Raw genomic sequence first — 19703 nt, 5'->3', positions numbered from 1 at the left:
ACCAGAATCTTCAGATGGTGTTCCAGTCATTAACCTATCCGATGATGAAAACGACACCTTTGGGGAAGACTCACAAGTTCCGGATGAATTAATTGAAGAGGAACCAGAAAGTGATCCTGAGGAGGAAGAAATACAGGAAATTACGAAAGACAAGTTCGAACGAGGAAAGAAACGAAAGGCTACTGAAATGGAAAATCCAAATCCCGAGTCTAGAGAGAATGTTGTCACACCAACTCCACTATATACTTCCACACCTATTCCCGCTATTCCTATTAGTTCTATCCTGACATCCAGTTCTTCGGTTCCTCAGCCAAAACGCAGGGAGACAACCAGGATAACCTTTAAGCGATTTCTTTGAACACAAACGCTTTGGGTTAAATGATGCGCTGTTGTTTTAAACCATGGGATCATATAATGTTTTGTATAATATTACTAGTGTGGTTTGCTTATTGTTTGATGTAAGATAAGCATATGTAAAATAGTGAAGTGTGAAATGCAATAATTTTCCATGGTTAAGTATTATTTGGGTGGTAGTAATTGATTTTCGTACTAAGCTATTAAGTATGAATTTTAACGGGTAGGTACTACCCTAGATATAATTATAAAACGCTAATAAAAAGAAAAGGTTTTTATAATAATAACTGGTTCATATTATTAATAAGCTACGATGTAATGTAAATACATACTACATCTATAATATCACATGTGAATAATTATTTTTTTTTCATTCTTGTTGAAGATTATGGCGCGATTGAACCGAATGACGGAACAAGAAATCCAGGAACTCATTAATCAGCGAGTGAACGACAGAATGTTATGGGTCGAGGCTGAAAGAGGTGCTGCAGTTAACCCAAATCCTCGTGTGGGGTGCACACACAAAACTTTTCAAGGTTGCAAGCCCTCATCATTCAGTGGAACAGAAGGACCGATTGGTTTAACCTGGTGGATCGAAAAGATTGAGTATGTGTTTAAAATCAGTGGTTGTATTGAGAAGGACATGACCAAGTATGCATCGTGCACCCTACAAGATAGTGCACTCATGTCATAACCCGACCTTAACCATAAGGACGAATACAATAACATATGATTTCATCGCGAGGTATTGACCTCTATATGCGACATTTTTCAAAAACTGCATTTTTTTTTTTTACAATACAAACCATAGCTTTTATTACAAATACAAGGTTTAAACAACTTAATAATGATTATCATTTAGCGATAATCTTAGACTTACAAACTTTACATGTGATAATAACAATACGACCTCCAACATATTTTACATTACAAATCCTCCGATATGCAGTTTTATTTTTGACACAAATATGCATACTCAAGATCTTGCTTAAATTCAACATGTTGCAGCGGAAGCTTTTAGTTATCACCTGAGAATAAACATGCTTAAAACGTTAACATAAAGTTAGTGAGATATAGGTTTAATGCCGGCAGCGTTATAAATATAGACCACAAGATTTCATATATAAACGTTCTAATAAAAATATTCTAAGTTGTTGAGCACTTGATAACCATACTTAACATTTAATCAACGTCGCATATTCCCTTTATTATGAAATCTTACTACACCGTACCAAGTGTAGTCACCGAAACGAAGTACAGTGCAACCGTTGATTACTGGTCATCCAGTCCAGTTGGGGTTGTCAGGCCCGATAGATCTATCAACAGGATTCGCGTTTACAATACCTCATGTAAATAGTAGTTACCAAGTTACAGGGAAGTATGCCAGTGGTACAACTCAACGTAGAATATATATTTTTAATCACTTGTGTCCATAACGTAAATCATAAAATGCATGTATTCGCATCCCGAAATATTTAGAGTTTAAAAGTGAGACTATATACTCACTTTTGCCTTGAAGGTATTTATCACGACTTGGTCTCCGATAGATATCACGAACCTAACCATATATATAATATATCAACATATTTTCTTTTTAAGTAATCGTTATATATATATATATATATATATATATATATACTTATACTTTTAATACTTTTAATATTTTCTTAGTCCGTAGTTAGCAGTCCGATGTTAGTGGTCCACAATTAGTTGCTCAATAAAATAAATAAAGACCCCATCGTATTCGTATTGATCAGAATTAATCTCGACCCATGGTACCATGTTGTCAAGTGACGTGTTGCGTACATAAAGTACCGTGTTGTCAAATGACGTGTTGCGTACAATCATGAGGTCTTATGATTAATCTTCTCGTGTTGTTTACGGGTGGTCCTGAAATATATAAAATCAAATCATAAGTAAATATATATTAAATATTATGTTAATTAGCCAAGATATGATTAATCCGATTTTGTCATAATATGATATATTACAGGTCTTGAAGTGTTTTTAAAAAAATCAAATTAGAAGGATCTATTTAGTTTGCGAACAAGTTTGAAATCACTCAAACTATGTTCTTGTTGTTAAAATTTTACAACACAAAATAAGATAGCTATATAAATATGAATCGAATAAGGTTATGAATAAGGTTACTACCTCAAGTTACTTGGACAAAGCTACTGGAAAAGGTAAGAAAAATCTTGGAATCAAAAGAGTGGTGGAGTGGGATTGAAAGATTGGAAGTAATCTCCTTGAAATCGGATGACTATATTGATACGTTCTTGAGTAGGTAAATGAAGAGAGATTAGGGAGTGAATTAACTTGAAAGAAAATTGGAAATGAAATTGTATGTGTGTGTGTGCAAAATAGCATGATTATGGGATGGATATATAGGAGATTTAGTTTGTTTTCTTGCACAAAAGTCACACATGAGGTTAAATGGTTGGTTCCCACATGTAACATCATGTCTAGTGGCTGATCATTGAAGTTTATTATTGGTATATACCAATAGTAAATACGTATAGAAGCTGGGTATGATACGGTTACATATACCCTAGATATACTTGTAGAAATTTTGAGGAATCGGAACGAGAATTCAAATATGGACGGGTTTATAACTGTAAAAGAGGCTCAAAACTGGGCTTTTATTTTTGGGTCAAACCGGGCCAAAATAAAATTTTAAGACATTTTTAATAAAGCAATGTTAGCCCAAAAAAAAATTTGGGCTAACAGCTCGACCCCAGCCAGGGGCTCTGCCCCTTGGACCCCGCCAGGGATTGCCACCCCTTGGACCCCGCTTATCGGGGGCGCTACCCCCGAACCCCCGTCATAGTCAAGATAAGTTCAAACAAGTGTGCACTCTACACTTCCCCAAACTTGTTCGATATTTATCAAGATTATTTTGGTTACAAATTAATCCCATTACACTTAAATCATATTGGTGACATAAATCACAACACATTATAGATTGTAAGTATATATGTCAAAGAACGTTACATATAGTTATCGTTTTGAAAACTTAAGTTAGTGGTGTCAAAGTATACTTATAACTCATTGTTGTTAGTTCACAATGAAATGTTAAACCATCCTTAAATCATGTTAAATATGTATAGATATGTACATATACATAATCGTATAATTATCGTGTGTTATATAGTTCGTGATATCATCGGTCAAATTGGACGGTCAAACGTTGTGTAAAACTCTTTTCAAAAATATAAGTCTCAACAGTTTGGATTGCTTATCATGTTGGTAAGGTTTAATTTATGTAAATATTAATCTCATAAGTATAGAACGATCGGAAAATTCCGGGTCATTACAACTCACGTGGTGGAAAAACTATGTGAAGGTCGTAGGAGGAGATGTAGCTTATGATACTCCTTGGGAAGAATTCAAAACAATGCTAATCAACGAATATTGTCCAAGGAACGAGGTTAGGAAGTTGGAAGCTAAATTACGAAGCCTGAAAGTTGTTGGTACTGAACTCACCAACTACAATCAGCGATTCATGGAATTAGCTTTGCTATGTCCCGAATTGGTACCAACTGAAGAATCGAAGATTGAACTGTACAAAGACGGTTTGCCTAAAAAGGTCAAGGCAAATGTTACAGCATCAAAACCCAAGACTATTCATGAAGCTATCACCATGGTGAACGAGTTGATGGACCAGATTATTCTGGATAAGAACACCGATGTCAAGACATCGGGAAATAAAAGAAAGTGGGAAGGTAATCATCAACAATCCAACAAGAAACAAGAAACCACGCAAGGTGCGGGTAGCGGTTCAAACTCGGGTTACAAAGGATGAAATTCTTTATGTAACAGATGCCACAAACATCACTCTGTTTATTGTAATGTGGTGTGCAACAATTGTAATCAAAAAGGTCATCTTACTGAAGATTGTAGGGTTCTCGCTACAAATACAAACGGTACCAAGACTCCTGCCACCAATGCAAATAGAACTGCCTTGGCCACTGTTACTTGTTATGGGTGTGGGAAACAGGGTCATTATAAGTGTCAGTGCCCGAATCCAGAGAAGAATAACGGATCTGCACGTGGAAGAGCATTTGTTATTAATGCTAGAGAGGCGTATGAAGACCCGGAGCTTGTTACGGGTACGTTTACCATTAATAACTTATCCGCATCTATTATATTTGATACTGGTGCCGATAGAAGTTATGTGTGTAGAGACTTTCATGATAAATTGAATTGTTCATCATTACCTCTAGATGCTAAGTACATGATTGAGTTAGCTAATGGTAAACTAATTAAAGCCGATAAAATTTGCCGTGATTGTAAAATAAATTTAGCCGGAGAAACATTTAAGATTGATTTGATACCCGTAGAAGTAGGAAGTTTTGATGTAATAGTCGGCATGGACTGGATGTCCAAAATAGGAGCTGAAGTTATGTGCGCCAAGAAGGCAATTCGCATTCCTCGTAAGGATAGAACGCCATTAATGATTTATGGAGAGAAGGGTAACTCAAAGCTAAAACTCATTAGTTGTTTGAAAGCTCAAAAGTGCTTGAAGAAAGGGTGCTATGCTATCCTAGCACATGTTAATAAAGTCGAAATGAAGGAAAAAGTGAAGAGCATCAACGACGTGCCTGTGGCAAGAGATTTTCCTGAAGTATTTCCGGAAGAGTTGCCGGGATTACCTCCATTTAGATCTGTAGAATTTCAAATAGATCTAGTACCAGGAGCTGCACCAGTGGCTCGTGCTCCATATAGACTTGCACCATCTGAGATGAAAGAGTTACAAATCCAGTTACAAGAATTACTGGACCGTGGTTTCATTCGACCGAGCACTTCACCGTGGGGAGCTTCGATTTTATTCGTCAAGAAGAAAGATGGATCTTTCCGAATGTGTATAGATTATCGTGAATTAAATAAGTTAACTATCAAGAATCGGTATCCACTACCGAGAATTGATGACTTATTTGATCAATTGCAAGGATCATGTGTTTACTCGAAAATTGACCTAAGGTCGGGCTATCATCAGCTACGCGTCAAAGAAGAAGATATTCTGGTAACTACTTTTCGAACACGCTACGGTCATTATGAATTTTTGGTCATGCCGTTTTGGTTGACTAATGCGCCAGCTGTATTCATGGACCTCATGAATCGAGTTTGTAGTCCGTATTTAGATAAGTTTGTTATCGTTTTCATTGACGATATTCTTATCTATTCCAAGAGTGAGCAAGAGCATGAGCAGCATTTAAGGTTGGTATTAGAATTGTTAAGAAAAGAACAGTTATACGTCAAATTTTCTAAGTGTGCATTTTGGTTGAAAGAAGTGCAATTTCTTGGCCATGTTGTTAGTAGCAAAGGAATTCAGGTTGATCCAGCTAAAATTGAGGCCATTGAAAAATGGGAGACTCCTAAGACACCAACGCAGATACGCCAATTTTTGGGTTTAGCTGGTTATTATAGAAGGTTTATTCAAGATTTTTTCCGAATAGCTAAACCATTAACAGCGTTAACGCAAAAAGGGAAGAAGTACGAATGGACTTCTGAGCAAGAGAGTGCATTTCAATTACTGAAGAAGAAGTTGACTACAACACCTATTTTATCGTTACCTGAAGGGAACGATGATTTTGAGATATATTGTGATGCTTCGCGACAAGGTTTTGGTTACGTCCTTATGCAACGGAAGAAAGTTATAGCATACGCATCCCGACAATTGAAGATTCACGAGCGGAATTATACGACGCATGATTTAGAATTGGGAGCAGTAGTGTTTGCATTGAAGATATGGAGACACTATTTATATGGGGTTAAATGCACTGTGTTTACTGATCATAAAAGCCTTCAACATATTTTTGATCAGAAACAGCTGAACATGAGGCAACGTAGGTGGGTTGAACTGATAAACGACTATGATTGTGAAATTCGCTATCATCCTGGGAAGGCGAACGTGGTGGCCGGCGCTTTAAGCAGAAAGGAACGGGAACCAATTCGAGTACGAGCAATGAACATAAAAATTCGCATGAATCTCAACTCACAAATCAAAGAGGCTCAACGAGAAGCTCTTACTAAAGAAAACATAGGAAATGAAATAATGAAGAAGTATGAGAAGCAACTCGTTATACGGGAAGACGGAATTCGATATTTCGCAAACCGTATTTGGGTACCGAAGTTAGGTGGATTAAGGAAGTTGATATTGAACGAGGCACATAAGACAAGATACTCGATACATCCTGGAGTTGGAAAGATGTATCAAGATCTTAAGATGCATTATTGGTGGCCTAATTTAAAGACAGATGTTGCAACATATGTTGGGGAATGTTTAACTTGTTCCAAAGTCAAAGCAGAACACCAGAAGCCGTCAGGGTTACTTCAACAACCAGAAATCCCAGAATGGAAATGGGATGGTATTACCATGGATTTCATCACAAAGTTACCTAAGACTGCCTGGGGTTATGACACCATTTGGGTAATAGTTGATCGTCTCACCAAATCTGCACATTTCTTGCCTATAAAGGAAACGGATAGAATGGAGAAACTATTACGATTATACATAAAGGAAATTGTTTCAATGCATGGAATACCTATTTCCATTATATCCGATCGTGATAGTAGATTTACATTAAAGTTTTGGCAATCACTACAGGAGGCCTTGGGAACCCGTTTGGATATGAGCACCGCATATCATCTGCAAACTGACGGGCAGAGTGAAAGAACAATTCAGACTCTTGAAGACATGCTCAGGGCATGTGTGATCGATTTTGGAAACGGATGGGATAAATATCTACCATTAGCAGAATTCTCGTATAATAATAGTTATCATGCGAGCATTAAAGCTGCACCATTCGAAGCACTGTATGGAAGGAAGTGTAGATCCCCTATCTGTTGCAATGAAGTAGGAGATCGACAATTAACTGGTCCCGAGATCATCCATGAAACTACTGAGAAGATAGTGCAAATCAAGGAGAGATTGAAAACAGCCCGTAGTCGCCAAAAGAGCTACGCCGATGTCTGAAGGAAACCATTAGAGTTTCAGATCGGTGACATGGTTATGCTAAAGGTGTCACCTTGGAAAGGTGTAATACGTTTTGGAAAAAGGGGTAAACTGAACCCAAGGTATGTAGGCCCGTTCAAGATCATCGAACGCATCGGACCGGTAGCTTATCGACTCGAGTTACCACAACAACTCGCTGGGGTACATAATTCATTTCACGTCTCAAACCTCAAGAAATGTCTTGCAAAGGAAGATCTCACCATTCCTCTTGAAGAAATCCAAGTTGACGAGAAACTACAATTCATAGAAGAACTAGTCGAAATCATGGACCGTGAAGTTAAACAACTCAAGCAGAGCAACATACCAATCGTCAAGGTTCGTTGGAATGCTCGAAGGGAGTTTACTTGGGAATGAGAGGATCAGATGAAACAAAAGTATCCACATTTGTTTCCCGACAACGCAAAATAGGTACAACTTTAAAATTTCGGGATGAAATTTATTTAACGGGTAGGTACTGTAACGACCCGAATTTTTCGAACGTTTTATACTTATGAGATTAATATTTACATAAATTAAACCTTACCAACATGATAAGCAATCTAAATTGTTGAGATTTGTGTTTTTAAAAAGAGTTTTACACAACGTTTGACGGTCCAATTTGACCGATGATATCACGAACTATATAACATACGATAATTATATGTTTGTGTATATATATGTATTTATATATATTTAACATGATCTAAGGATATTTAACATCTCATTGTGTACTAATAACAATGAGTTGTAGGTATATTTTGAAACTACTAACTTAAGTTTTCAAAACGATAACTATACGTAACGTTCTTTGACATAAATACTTATAACCTATAATACTTATACATGCATCGTATAGATATGTATTTTATCACTTTTAAAGGGCTTACATACATAAAACAATATAAGTATATTTACAAAAGATAGCTATATTTGAATCCTCGTTTCATTTTCTCAAAGATTTCTATACGTACACCTAGGGTATAGGTACCCGTATCATACCCATCTTCTAGATGTATTTACTATTGGTATATACACATCAAATCAACCTTTTAATCAGCCATGTTATTGCCCTAAGTATAAGGTAATTAGAATTTGGAAGTTTGTTGACTAATTACATAAAATTACAACTTAAAAATCTTGTCTTTGTCCCCCTAGAAACACGTTTTTAAAGGAGTGTTAGGATCATCATTTTGATTCAAATTTTACTTCCATTTCTTAGCTAAAAACACACATCCTTATGAGCCTTAAACACCTTAACCATCTCAGCCCACAACCATGAAGATCTAGCTTCAAAAACAACACTTAAACATCATAAGAAAACCTTTCCAAGAACACTTCAAAAATCCTTCCAAATTTACAAGTTTACTTCCAACCTTTGATCCAACTCCACCACTCTTTTGGTTCTAGGATTTTACTCATCTTTTACAGCAATCTTGTCCACGTAACTTGAGGCAGTAACTTTGTTCATAATCTTTTTCGATTCATATTTATATAGCTATCTTATTTTGTGATATAAAATTTTAACAACAAGAACATAGTTTGAATGATTACAAATTTGTTTGCAAACTAAATAGATCCTTCTAACTTAACTTTTAAAATACTTCAAGACTTGTAATATATCATAATGATATGCTAATTTAACAAGATACAACTTGTTTTTACAAAGAACACCTTAAAACTGAATCTATGTCGTCGGAGTGTAACCGGGGGCTGTTTTGGGTTGGATAATTAAAAACCATCTTGAACTTTGAATTAGAAGTTCATGTTCTGGAAAAATGATATTTCTTATGAATATGTTAACACATAAAAATTTCATGGTTTAATTCAAAGTATAAGTATTTTTAGAAAAATGACCATTAAATGTTATTTTTATGACAAAAATGATTACTTTCATAAGATTCACCTAGAGTTTGGACTATAACCTCTGATTCCGAATGTAAACCAAGGTATTTACAGTTCATATTCTTAAAATTTGACTCGATCCAAGGAAGTGGCAAGTTGAATCAACAAAAACGGAGTTGTAATGAAGAAACTACGACTAAAATAAGATCGGGTATCCAAAGCTTGTTTAACAACGAAAATAATTGGAGAAAAATTAAATAAATCATATCTTTCCTAATTAATATGATATTTCATATATATTTACTCATGATTTAATTTTATATATTTCAGGACCACCCGTAAACAACACGAGAAGATTAATCATAAGACCTCATGTACGTACGCAACACGTCATTTGACAACACGGTACTTTATGTACGCAACACGTCATTTGACAACACGGTACCGTGGGTCAAGATTAATTCCGATCAACATGAATACGATGGGGTCTTTATTTTTTTTTAAGCAACTAATTGTGGACCACTAACATCAGACTACTAACTACGGACTAAGAAAATATTAAAAGTATTAAAAGTATATATATATATGTAATGATTACTTAAAAAGAAAATATGTTGATGTATCATATATATGGTTAGGTTCGTGATATCAATCGGAGACCAAGTCGTGTTATTATCTTCAAGACAAAAGTGAGTATATAGTCCCACTTTTAAACTCTAAATATTTCGGGATGAGAATACACGCATTTTATGATTTACATTATGGACACAAGTGATTAAAAATATATATTCTACGTTGAGTTGTACCACTGGCATACTTCCTTGTAACTTGGTAACTATTATTTACATGAGGTATTGTAAACGCGAATCCTGTTGATAGATCTATCGGGCCTGACAACCCCAACCGGACTGGACGACCAGTATTCAACGGTTGCACAGTACTTCGTTTCGGTGACTACACTTGGTACGGTGTAGTAAGATTTCATAATAAAGGGAATATGCGACGTTGATTAAATGTTAAGTATGGTTATCAAGTGCTTAACAACTTAGAATATTTTTATTAAAACGTTTATATATGAAATCTTGTGGTCTATATTTATAACGCTGCCGGCATTAAACCTATATCTCACCAACTTTATGTTGACGTTTTAAGCATGTTTATTCTCAGGTGATAACTAAAAGTTTCCGCTGCAACATGTTGAATTTAAGCAAGATCTTGAGTATGCATATTTGTGTCAAAAATAAAATTACATATCGGAGGATTTGTAATGTAAAATATGTTGGAGGTCGTATTGTTATTATCACATGTAAAGTTTGTAAGTCTAAGATTATCGCTACACGATAATCATTATTAAGTTGTTTAAACCTTGTATTTGTAATAAAAGCTATGGTTTGTATTGTAAAAACGAATGCAGTTTTTGAAGAATGTCACATATAGAGGTCAATACCTCGTGATGAAATCATATGTTATTGTATTCGTCCTTATGGTTAAGGTCGGGTTATGACAATTCAAGAAACTTATTTTTGATGTAATATATTCTTATTGTAAACCATTATGTAATGGTCGTGTGTAAACGGTATATTTTAGATTATCATTATTTGATAATCTACGTAATGCTTTTAAACCTTTATCGATAAAATAAAGGTTATGGTTGTTTTAAAAATGAATGCAGTCTTTGAAAAACGTCTCATATAGAGGTCAAAACCTCACGACGAAATCAATTAATATGGAACGTTTATAATCAATATGAACGGGACATTTCAGGTTCCATCCAATTAGGTTGTTCCTCTACAACAAACGCCACCATTAAGTCGTTATATTTTGACTTTCTTAGCAATTCCTCGACCCAAACTTGTTTTTGAAAGTGGGAAAACGTTAGAGCGACCAACTTACTCAAAGCATCCACCTTCTTATTTTGACTTTTTGACACTTGCGCGAGTTCAAAATGCTCGAACCGCACTTCCAATTCTTTCAACAACTGCAAATATTTCTGCATTGAGGAATCATGTGCCTCAAAAGAGCCATTAAACTGATTCACCACTAACTGCGAATCTGTAAATGCTCGTAACTTGGTGATATCCGTTTTCCGCGCAATATTTAAACCAGCAAGCAACGCTTCATATTCCGCTTCATTATTTGTCACATCAAAATTAAAACTTAATGCGTATGTATGCTCTTCACCACTTGGGCTTGCTAACACTAAACCCGCACCAGCGCCTTCTACACATGAAGCCCCATCGGTAAATAAATCCCAAGTTTCTCCAACCGCTGGTTTTAACTCTGTTCGCTCATTAATCACCTCCAACTCCCCAGTCATTTCAGCGAGATAATCGGCCAAAACCTGGCACTTTAAAGCACTGCGTGGAAGGTAAGAATTTTGATAAGCACCTAACTCTACTGCCCACAACGCGAGTCTACCAGATATCTCCGGTTTTGTTAAGACTTGCTTAATCGGCATATTAGTTAGCACGTGCACTGGATGCCTTTGAAAATATCTTCTTAACCTTCGCGATGTTAATATGAGCGCATACACAAATTTCTTAATCGGTGCATAGTTTATTTCACTCCCTGTAAGAGCTTTACTGACAAAATACACAGGTTTTTGTATTTTATCCCTTTCCGCGACTAGAACTGAGCCAAAAGCTTCAATTGCTACCGATATATAAAGGTAAAGAATTTCGCCATCAATTGGCACTGTTAGCGTAGGCAATATTTTTAATAACTTCTTCATTTCCTGAAACGCGATCTCAGCTTCATTTGTCCAAACAAAACTTTTTTGTTTCAATCAGCCTTTTAAAGATTTAAAAAACGGTAATTGTCTTTCAACAGCTTTAGACAAGAAACGTGTTAATGCGGCTAATTTTCCCGTCAAACTTTGCACTTCCTTGACCGTTTTTAGTGCTGTCATATTTTCAATAGCCGCAATTTTCTTTGGATTAGCTTGAATACCTTGTTCAGTAACAAGATATCCCAAAAACTTTCCGTCAGTTTCGCCAAAACTACATTTTAGCGGGTTAAGCTTCATGTTTATCTTTCGTAATGCGTCAAATGTTTCCCGCATATCATCAACAATTCGCTCGTCTGTTGTGCTTTTAATTACTAAATCATCTACATAAGCTTCAAGATTTTGCCCAATTTGCTTTTCAAACGCAGTGTCAATTAAGCGTTGATATGTTGCACCCGCATTGATCAAACCAAAGGGCATCATTATATAAGAGAATATACCTTTGCTCGTATGAAAAGCGGTTTTATCTGCATCTTCTTTAGCCATAGGGATCTGATGATATCCCCTTGCCGCATCCAAAAAACATTTATATGGAAAAGCATGCAAAGATTCCACTTTTAAATCAATTTCCGGAAGTGGATAATTATCTTTAAGGCACGCTTTATTTAAATCTTTGAAGTCAATACACATTCTCCACGAACCATCCGGCTTTTTCACCAAAACTGAATTCGCAATCCATGATTGGTATTGAACTTCACACAAAATTCTTGGTCTCACCAATTTCGTTACTTCCTCGCACAGCCACTTAGCGCGGTTTGGGGCCATGCCCCTATGCTTCTGTACTACAGGTTTTAAAGCTATATTTACATTAAGTCTGTGTTCCGCAATATGGTGCAAATCACCATTCATATCATTTTCACACCAAGCAACAACATCCATGTACTGCACAAGTAACTGCACAATTTGTTTCTTGGTATCTGCACAAACATTGCATCCCACTTTAATTTTTTGATCAGGATACGCGGGATTAACTATTACCATGTTATCCGCAGCATCAACGGTTTCTTGAACTGCACTTTTTACATTAAGAGCCGCACAAATGGGCATGACGCTTGCTGAACTTATTGTAGCAACACCTTTACACGTCGCGAATTTAATCATACCATTAATGGTAGATGGAACAATTCCGAATTTACCCAAGGCAACTCTGCCTAACAACATGTTATAGCGAGATGAAGTCCGCACAACATAGAAATCTAGCCGCGCTCGCCGCACTAAACTATCATCTTTTTCATCAAAAAGCTCAACATCTAAAGGCAATACGCCCATAGGCAATGAGGATTCTCTCGCAAAACCAGTTAGCGAGGCTGCGGTTGGTTGTAAATTTGCTCTAATACTCTCCGGCAATTGAGCAAAACATTGTTCATAAACAATGTCAACACTGCTGCCATTATCAACATGAACTTTCATGATTGTGATTCCAGTTTCCGCGATTTTGCACGATACTACTATCGGCATTTCGGAGAAATCATCGCTTTGCATTTTTGGAAAACTAATTGGCGCAAAATGCCAGTTTTGATACATTCTTACTGATTTTCGCTTTCTTCCTCTTTTTGGGCATTCGCTTGAACATCGACAGCAATACCACTATCAATTCCGATATTGCTCATTACTTTAATTAATCGAGAAATTTACCGCCAATTATAAACGTATTCGCCTGTGAATCATCAAAATAACACACGATTAGAATTAAACAAGCCAATTAATCGTTTGATAGCACAAAACAAAAAAAAATCGAGTTTAATTCTTAAAATGAGTCCCACGGATGGCGCCAATTGATCAATCCCTAATTAATGAGTTACTTAGTTACGGATTAAGTGCAATGAGATTAAGATGAAGGATGGGATGTTTGATGATTATTTTGGGCCCTGATGATCGTCTTTCACTTTAACTAACAAGTGATCAACCACCCCGACCCAGTCTTGATTGTCAATTAGCATGATTCACCTTGAAAATAATGTAAAGTTCCTTGGGCAAGATCACAAGAGAGAATTACAAAGATTCAGGCAAATGGCAGAGAATCAACAACCTATAAATGAGAGGTCATGCTCCCTATTTATAGTATTCAAAATATCCGGGGTCTGCGGATTGCTTAACTATCCGCCAAAACTTAGCGAAGTAACCCGTAATCTTTTATTAACGCGGAAACTGATCCGCTATCTTTATTTTCAGCGAATATTGCAAGCCTTTCGAATATACTTCGCGTACCTTATGTTTTTTAGCTTTTAACGAATAAAATATACATATACAATGCTATGTATATGATCACAATACATATATCAAGGGTTAACGGATTTTTTAATGATAAGTTGACGGAGGGATCGCAGTGGCGGTACTTAAGGTGTCCGCCCACCCTGGATTTTACGGAACAAAAATTTTTACACTAAAAAAAAGTACTAAAAAATAAGGTTTTTTTTAGTGTTCGTCCCTGCTGTGATGACCCGGATTTTTCCGACTACTTAATTATACTATTTACATGATTTAATAATTTCGACTTGATAAGCAATGAATTTTAGTAAGTCTTGAACCTCCGGAAAGAATTTTACATAAGCAGTTGACCACCCTTTTATTCTTACGATTTACGAACGTCATAACTTGTATTAATTTTATATATATATATATATATATATATATATATATATATATATATATATATATATATATATATATATATATATATATATATATATATATATATGTGTGTGTGTGTGTGTGTGTGTGTGTGTATAACTTAAAAATATGATAATTAAATATCTCATTAAGTATATTAACAAAGTATTATATATATATTTTCATACTACTAATTTAAAGAGTTTTTGAACAATATATATGTTACTATTTAAACGACGTAATTAACTTATGTTAAAATGTATTTACATATAATGTATTACGAGTATAAATACATTCTTACAAGTATTAAATACACTTTATAATATACCAATACATATAAAGGATAGCTTGTAACAACCCTGATTTTTCCGTTACTTCCGTTAACCTTCCGTTAGTTTATTTAACGGCGATTATTTAACTTTTATGCGTTTACGTGTATTAAATGCATACTTGATCTTTGGAGGGTGATAGTAATTAATATGGGTTGATATTAATTCAAATAAATATTTCGGATAATGAAATACGATAAAAACGATACGATTTTGATAATAGCTTTTTGAACAACGAAACGCTCGGGTGTATTCTAATAATTAATTTTATTAATTATTAACTTTTTAAAATATTTAATTTATTAGGTTTTTAATAAATTAAGCGATTGGTTGCGTTTAACGATCGGGTTAGTGTTCCGGGCCTTCGGTACGACTAAACGACACTTAAAACGGACCACGATTACACTGAATTGCAAAACGAGAGCCCGGGAGACACCCAAGGGCCCATTCGGCCAACCCCTATACTTCCCCTTTTATTTTTAGTCTTGGACTTAAGTGTTACTAGTGAGGAGATTAAGTTTAGGCCCTAAGTTAAATTAAAGTAGCATGCAATTACTGGAAACCCTCACAAACACATACCAGTCGACTTTTTGGCTCCTCCCTCTCCCTTCTTGGCCATCGACTTTCACCACCAATACCACCATCAAAAATTCAATTTTTGCTCAAGCCTTAAACATCAAACTTGCAATTCTCGATCTCCTCTACGCGTTGATATAAATCTTTTAGCGATCTAAGGTATAATTACATGAACCCTAATTCTTAAAATTTAATTTTTATAAGAGTTTCATAGTTATGTTGTCAATTGCTCAAATCTATACGCGTACGTGTTAATCGTTATCGTTATTTTGATTGTTTGATGCGCTAGGGTTTAAAAACGAATTTGTATTGCTTGATCAGAAAAATTAATTTTTTTAAATGTTAATTATTATGTTATAATCAGATTCCTTGCGAAAAACTATTGAGTTTAGGCTTTGGATTCGCTTGATTTCGTTTTCGTATGATTAAGTTATGTCAATTTGAATTATCGTTGTGTTTTTGTTGCTTGATCAGAAATCTGGTATTGATAGACAACGAATTGGCATGTGAGACTTATACCACTGGAAAGATAATTTAAAAACACTCAAGTTAGACTAGGATATCATGTCGTTTGCTTATGTATAGCCTGAGATATGCTAGAATTAGTGTAAATGTAGTTTTATACAGCACTTGCATGAAAATAACCTTGTATGATAAAATGTGTTAACTTCTATGATTAAATCTTTGCATATTTGAAAATTAGACAAAAATTACTTCATCTTTCATGTGGATATCATAGGCTAATTGTATCTAGATCTTCGAATAATCGCGTGCGAATGTGACTAACTAAATGAGAATCGAATCTGTAAATTGCACACGGTTTTATACTCTGTGGATTGTGTTTATTGATTGAGCATGTATGCTTCTGGAATGTAAGAACCAGTTTTTCCCTGTTATGTTGGACGCCGTCCAACAGGGTGGGACACCGTCCCAGATTGAAGGGCTGGACGCCGTCCAGATTGCCTGGCGAGCCTGCTTTTGTGTTTTTAGATATTTAAAGTGGGTATTTTGGTAATTTCACTTGGGGACCGAATTTAAAGCCCTAGATCAGTTTTTGGAGCTTCATTTACTCCATTTAAAACCACCAAGCTTCATCCACTTCAATTCTAGAGAGAGTGTGTGTTTCAAGTGTGACAAAGCTCAAATAGAAGAGGAAGAAGCTTGTTTCGGGTTAGAGCTTGAGCATTAAAGTTGTTCATCTCCTTACTAGCTATGTTTTGATTGTGGTGGTAAGTCCTAAACTTTATTTCCTTAGTTTAATATGTTTAAGGGTTAGGATTTGGGCTAGTGATGAACATAAAACCCATTTGTTAGTGATTTGGGGATTTTTGGGTGAGTTTGGGTCTTGAAGGCTCAAAGGATGACTAACCTAGGGTTTTGAAATGTTAAATGTGTTTATGAGTCTTGAATTGGGTAGTTAACCACTAGCAAGCCTAGATGTTATGTAAATGGGTGCTATTTGGGCATGTGGTGACCCGAATGGGTGTGGAAACCTCGAATGGGTAAAACGGGTCTTTGATGACCTAAGTTGTTTTGTTAGTGTGAAAATAAGTTAACATCGTGATTATATGTGTGTTAAGACCATAAATGGCTAGGGTTAGGGTTTTTGGTGAAGTTGACCCAATATTAGGGTTAAGTGTGCAAATGGGTCGAAATTGCACCATGGGCCAAAACGACACTAGAATGGTTAATGAGTTAGTTGACCAACTTGATCTTGTGATTGATTATGTGCATAATGTAATAGGTACGTTACATTGAAGTTTGCAAGCTCGGTTGTGAGTTTGGGTCTTGAAGGCTCAAAGGATGACTAACCTAGGGTTTTGAAATGTTAAATGTGTTTATGAGTCTTCAATTGGGTAGTTATGTGACAACCCGGAAATTTCCAACTAAATTTAAACTTTAATCTTTATATGTTTCCGACACGATAAGCAATATTTGTTAAGTTAAATTGCAAGAATTTTAAACTACGTTCATACATTCATTCAACCTCGACCATGTTCCAACGATTCACGAACCATTAAACGAATATGATTATATATGTATATGTGTATATATATTATAACTTGAAACGTAAACAAAATATTAGATTAAATACTTTATATGATTGTATATGTTTCAAAATATTTATCAATGGAATTAGAAGATAAGATCAAATGATTGAATTATCAGATATATTGAATTATGATTACAAGTCTCTGTTGAAAGGCTCACGTTGATTTGAGAAATCTTTCCGTTTTAACAATATTCGGAAAATGGTAAAGTGATTTATAAATAAGAATAAATTGTCAATCATTGAGAACTAGACAAAGGATAGTGAAAGATTGAATCTCATAAAGACTCGATTGATCTATTTAGTTTCAAACGTACAAAAACGTTTTCAGTTTAAAAAGAACTTTATTATTAAAACGTATATAATTTTTATAAATATCTAGAACCACTTTTGACAACTCATTACTTAACTAGTATGATAAAGATAACGATATTTATATTTTATTTTATTAAATATATATAACGATTTAAATTAATATTATATATATTTATACGCGTATTATACGTACATAGTTTTATACTTTTACTATACTTAAACTTTACCTTTACTTTATTTTTACTTTACTTTAACTTTAATAATTCACTTTAATAATTCATACTTTAATAATTCACTTTAATAATTCATACTTTAATAATTCATTTTAATAATTCATACTTTAATAATTCACTATAATAATTCATACTTTAATAATTCACTTTAATAATTCACTTTAATAATTCAAAAATCTATTATAAATAGAATTCAATAGGTTTCATTATTTCATAGAAACTTGAAAATATTTTTCTCTAAACTCTCTCAATCGATTTACATATATATATTTACTCCGTATTATTTCAAGATATTATTAGTATACATAAAATATTACGACGGAGTGTTGTCCGAGTGATTTCGAAATTGTTTTTCGAGTAGGATAGGATTAAGGAAATTATGGGTTATAGCTATGGAGGTGATGGGTATGGTTCATGGGTATGCTCGTGAGGTCAATTTAGTATTTATAATCTCCATTGCGTCTACGTACTTTTTCTGCAATATTGAATCTCAATATTGATACGTGAGTACTCGTAAATAAATTTTTACATATCAATAGTGTATCCCTGACTAGTGCTCGAGTATTTGGGATTATGCATGCTTGTACTTTTGATATTGCCCTTAGATAGGTTATGTTAAATCTCGAATTAGTTACACCTGGAGTTGAGATAAGATATAAGATATGCATGTCGTTGGAAAGCTAGCGAAAAATTAAGAACTTTTTCTTTAGATGTCGAATGGTTTCGATGAACGGATTAGAAATTATAGTCAATTGAATTTTTTTAAAAATCATTATTATTATCGTCGTTATTATAGTCACTCTAATTTTTATCAAATTAGTATTAGTATTAGTATTATTATTATTATTATTATTATTATTATTATTATTATTATTATTATTATTATTATTATTATTATTATTATTATTATTATTATCATTAAAATAGTTATTAGTATTATCATTATCATAATATTTATTAGTATTAGTATTATTATAATTAAACTAATATTAGTAACACGTAATTATTATAATTACTATTATTATCCTTAAAATGAACGCGGCATAAAAGACGATTTAAAAGCTACTAACAAATCAATTAGGAAATAATGAATATGGGTATCATGATGAAATTTAAAATGTTGTAAGATATTGATTTAAGATAAAATTATCATTTTTCATTTAAAAGTACTATTAATATTAAAAATATCATTTTTATAAAAATTATTATCTTAAGAAAAATATCATTGTTAATATAAAATTTCATTATTTTTATAAATTAGAACTATCATTTATTGATGACATCATTTTTAGTAAATATAAAAATTAATATTTTTATTAATAGGATAATAATAATTATTATTACAAAATAGTACAACTTTTACTTATTATTATTACCAGTGTTATTTTATCAAATAAATATGTAACACAAATAATATAATTACCTTAATAAAACCTATCATAATATTTTATGATATTAAATAAATTTTATTACTTAAGATATATAAAAGTATATTTTTATATAAAATTTTATTTATTAATAAATGAATTATATTATTCACTTTAATAAATCTTTTACAAATATGTAAAAATATAAAATGATGATATTTAAAATATATAATAATCATGTATAA

General features: G+C 33.8%; 1 protein-coding gene across 1 annotated transcript; it reads right to left on the bottom strand.

The window, feature by feature from the left end:
* Positions 1–11978: 11978 nt before the first annotated feature.
* Positions 11979–13502, bottom strand: LOC139854412 (uncharacterized). Its single transcript, XM_071843718.1, has 2 exons — positions 12419–13502; positions 11979–12142 (listed from the first exon to the last, which is right to left on the bottom strand). Exons 1-2 carry the CDS (start codon positions 13500–13502, stop codon positions 11979–11981), a joined length of 1248 nt encoding a protein of 415 aa, XP_071699819.1.
* Positions 13503–19703: the final 6201 nt, after the last annotated feature.

Source organism: Rutidosis leptorrhynchoides, chromosome 6 (assembly GCF_046630445.1).
Source record: "Rutidosis leptorrhynchoides isolate AG116_Rl617_1_P2 chromosome 6, CSIRO_AGI_Rlap_v1, whole genome shotgun sequence".
NCBI lineage: Eukaryota > Viridiplantae > Streptophyta > Magnoliopsida > Asterales > Asteraceae > Rutidosis > Rutidosis leptorrhynchoides.
The sequence above is the reverse complement of the archived record's forward strand: the minus strand, read 5'-3'. Positions and strand labels throughout refer to the sequence as shown.